General features: G+C 40.2%; 1 protein-coding gene across 1 annotated transcript; it reads right to left on the reverse strand.

The window, feature by feature from the left end:
* Positions 614 to 1,825, reverse strand: LOC109129436 (uncharacterized mitochondrial protein AtMg00810-like). Its single transcript, XM_019237686.1, has one exon. It carries the CDS (start codon positions 1,823 to 1,825, stop codon positions 614 to 616), a length of 1,212 nt encoding a protein of 403 aa, XP_019093231.1.

The following is a 3,631-nucleotide window of genomic DNA, read 5'->3' on the forward strand; positions in this document are numbered from 1 at the left end:
TTTTTTTTTTTTTTTTTTTTTTGGAACAAGAATCGTATATCCAGTAGTTAATAAATGTTGCGTGAAAAATAAACTTAGTAACATATTTATTGGTGTCAGGTTAAATAGGATGATGACAAAACACTAAAGAGATACTCTCACGTGTTAGGGAAATTATTCGTTCTCTGGCTTTTTTTTTGTATTATTTGTTTATGCTTCAAGTTGAAGAAGATAGAGAAAAATAGAAATAACTTTTTTTCTTATTTCTGCAATCTTAAGTTTCTTTTATAAAAATATAGTGTTTATATAGAGATACAATGTTAAAATCCTAAAGTCTAGATTTTTTTACATTTGTCCAGTTGGTGTGAGTTGTCTTCAATATCACTTGATCCTAGAAGCTCAAACCTATTTTGTAATGTCACTGTCGGACCTCCTGCAGCTTCTGTTGATTCTCTGTTTCCTCTGTTTTTGTCTTCTGCAACATTTACCAAACCTCTGACTTGTTCTGTTCTGTCTTTGTCTTCTTTTGCAGGTAAACGTTGGCGTGAGTTGGGTACAGAAGCTGATGGGCTTGAGCTGGACCTGAGTTCTGTTGGGCCTTTATCACAAACAATGTTATTGGAGGCTGTATTGTTTATATGCCCCCGCAAACAACGACTCCAAGTTTGAATCGCAATTCCTCAAAAAGACCCTGCGAAAGTGACTTGGTGAAGACATCAGCAATATGGTAATCTGCAGAGATGTGATTGACAATGAGATTGCCAAAAGCCACTTGCTCACGAACATAATGATAATGGTTAGCGAAGTGCTTTATGCGAGCATGAAAACTTGGATTTGCAGTGAGGTACACAACGGAGAGATTGTCGCAGAACAACTCAGGTGTTTCAAACTGAGGGACACCAAGACTGCAAAGAAGATTCACAATCCAGGTGATCTCGGAAGTAGCTTCGGACATAGCTCGGTACTCGGCTTCTGTAGAGCTTTTGGAGACCGTAGGTTGTTTGCGAGAAGACCAGGAGATGATGTTATCACCAAGGAATGTACAAAAACCACCAGTGGAACGACTTGTTTTGTTGCAGCCGCTATAGTCACTATCACTAAACACTATCATCTTGCAGTTTGTGGTGTTGCTGAAAGAAATACCCATTGTAGTAGTACCCTTTATGTAGCGAAGTATACGTTTGAGATGTTGAAAATCAGAGACAATAGGGGCATGCATCTTTTGACACACATAATTGACAGAAAACTGAATATCTGGTCTTGTAAGAGTCAGATATTGCAGTTTGCCAGCAAGACTGCAGAAGTATTTGGGATTCTCAAAGAGTCGATCTTGATGTGGAGCTTTGTTGAGTTGTTGTGGTAGCGGTGTAGCAACAGAAGAACAATTTGACATAGCTGCAGCAATAAGAAGGTCTTCCGCATATTTCTGTTGAGAAAGAAACAGGCCACCCGAGTGAAATTGAGCCTGAATCCCGAGAAAATAATGCAGTTGACCGAGATCCTTCATTCGAAAACGTTTGTTGAGCTCTTCAAGAAGGCTGTTGAGGAGGCTGGAGGAATTTCCTGTGATGACCATGTCATCAACATAAAGCAACAGGAAGATAACATCCCCATTTTTAGCACAAATGAAGAGAGAAGGATCATGAATGCTGCAAAAGAAACCAAATTCAAGCAAAAAATTGCTGAACTTATCAAACCATGCTCTTGGAGTTTGTTTAAGTCCATAGAGTGATTTTTGCAGTAGCCATACATGATCATGATGTTCTTCATCCACAAAGCCTGCAGGTTGTTTCATGTAAACAGTTTCTGTAAGGTCCCCATGGAGAAAAACATTGTGGACATCCATTTGTTTGAGTTCCCAATTGAGAAGAGTAGCAATGTGGAGAACAGCTCAAACTGTAGGAGTGCGAACAACTGGACTATATGTTTCAAGATAGTCAATGCCTTCTTCTTGATTAAAACCTTGAGCAACGAGTCTGGCTTTGTATTTGTCTAATGAACCATCAGCATAAAGTTTCACTCGGAAAACCCATTTTGAGCCAAGCACATTCATATCAGATGGAGGAGGAACAAGAGAAAAAGTTCCTGTTTATTTACAATTTCCCATTTCTTCCCCCATAGCAGCAGTCCAACGTTCGTCCTTGAGAGCCTCGGTGACTGTTTTAGGCATTAGATGAGATACTTTGTGAGAGAGAAGGGCATAGCGCTGATTTGGTTTGCTAATGCCTGATTTTAATCTTGTGATCATCGGATGAGTCGACGCCAGTTGAAGTTCTGCAGTTGATGTTTCAGGTTGATCTGTAGCACCGAATGTGGTCAGCTGAGGTGGTGATGAGAGAACGATGTTGCCTATAGGAACAAGGTCTAAGCTTTCCGTACACTCAATACATTCCTCATCACTATCAGCTGAGCAATCGGGTGAACAGTCATTAGACATTGAGAGAGTGGGAGCAGAATCATCTTGAGCTGGAATTGCAGAATCATCTTGAGCTGGAGTTGAGAGAGTGGGAGCAGAGTCTGCAGAATATAAAGGTTCACTTGAATCTTGTTCAGTGACTGAAGTAACTGGAGTGACTGGAGAGAGTTGAGAACCGCTGCAAGAACCTTTGATCCATGCTGTATACAGAGGTGTGGGAACAAAATGTTGCAGAGAAGAGTATGTATCCGCAAATGGGAATGAGGCTTCATCAAATATAACATGTCGACTCAAATATACACGACCTGTAGGAGGATGATAGCAACGATATCCCTTGTATTTCTCTGTGTAACCCAGAAAAATACACTTGAGAGACCGTGGATCAAACTTATTTAATGCATATGGCCTAAGCGTTGGGTAGCAGGCACATCCGAAGGTGCGTAGAGCTGAGTAATCTGGGGCCTTGCCGTGCAAAACTTCATATGGACTATGATCACTATCAAGTGAGGTTGTTGGTAAGAGATTGCAGAGAAAATTTGCAGTGAAAAATGCCTCCACCCAATAACTTTGAGGTGTCTTACTTTGAAACATAAGAGTAAGACCCATTTCTGTAAGTTGCCTATGTTTTCTTTCTGCCAACCCATTTTGTTGTGGTGTGTGTGGACAGGAGATATAGTGCTGTATACCAGACTCTTGCAAGTGATTCAAGAACCTTTGACTTATGAATTCACCTCCACCATCAGACTGAAATATGCCAATTTTGTTTTGAAGAAGATTTTCAACAAGAAGCTGATACTTGATGAATATAGAGCAGAAATCTGACTTTCTCTTAAGAGGATAAAACTAACAATATCTTGAAAAGTTGTCAATAAAGACTATATAGAACCTGAATCCCTGAATGGACGAGACAGGAGAAGGACCCCAGAGATCACAATAAACTCTCTCTAAGGGTCTAGATGCATGAAAATCAGAAGAAACAAACGGCAATTTCGAACTCTTCCCTAACCGACACGATTCACACATGTTGGTGGTGCTTTTATTGATTTGAATCGCCTTATTCGCAGAAAGAAGTTGGAGAACTTGAGTGTTAGGATGTCCCAATATTTGATGCCAGACTTCATTCGAGGTTTTGATTTGTCTGGTAGAGTAGAACGTCTTAAACTTTCCATCCTCCAATTTGTAAAGACCATCATTTTCCTTTCCCTTTGTCAGAACATGCCTTGTTTGCTTGTCCTT

Source organism: Camelina sativa, chromosome 16 (assembly GCF_000633955.1).
Source record: "Camelina sativa cultivar DH55 chromosome 16, Cs, whole genome shotgun sequence".
Taxonomy (NCBI): domain Eukaryota; kingdom Viridiplantae; phylum Streptophyta; class Magnoliopsida; order Brassicales; family Brassicaceae; genus Camelina; species Camelina sativa.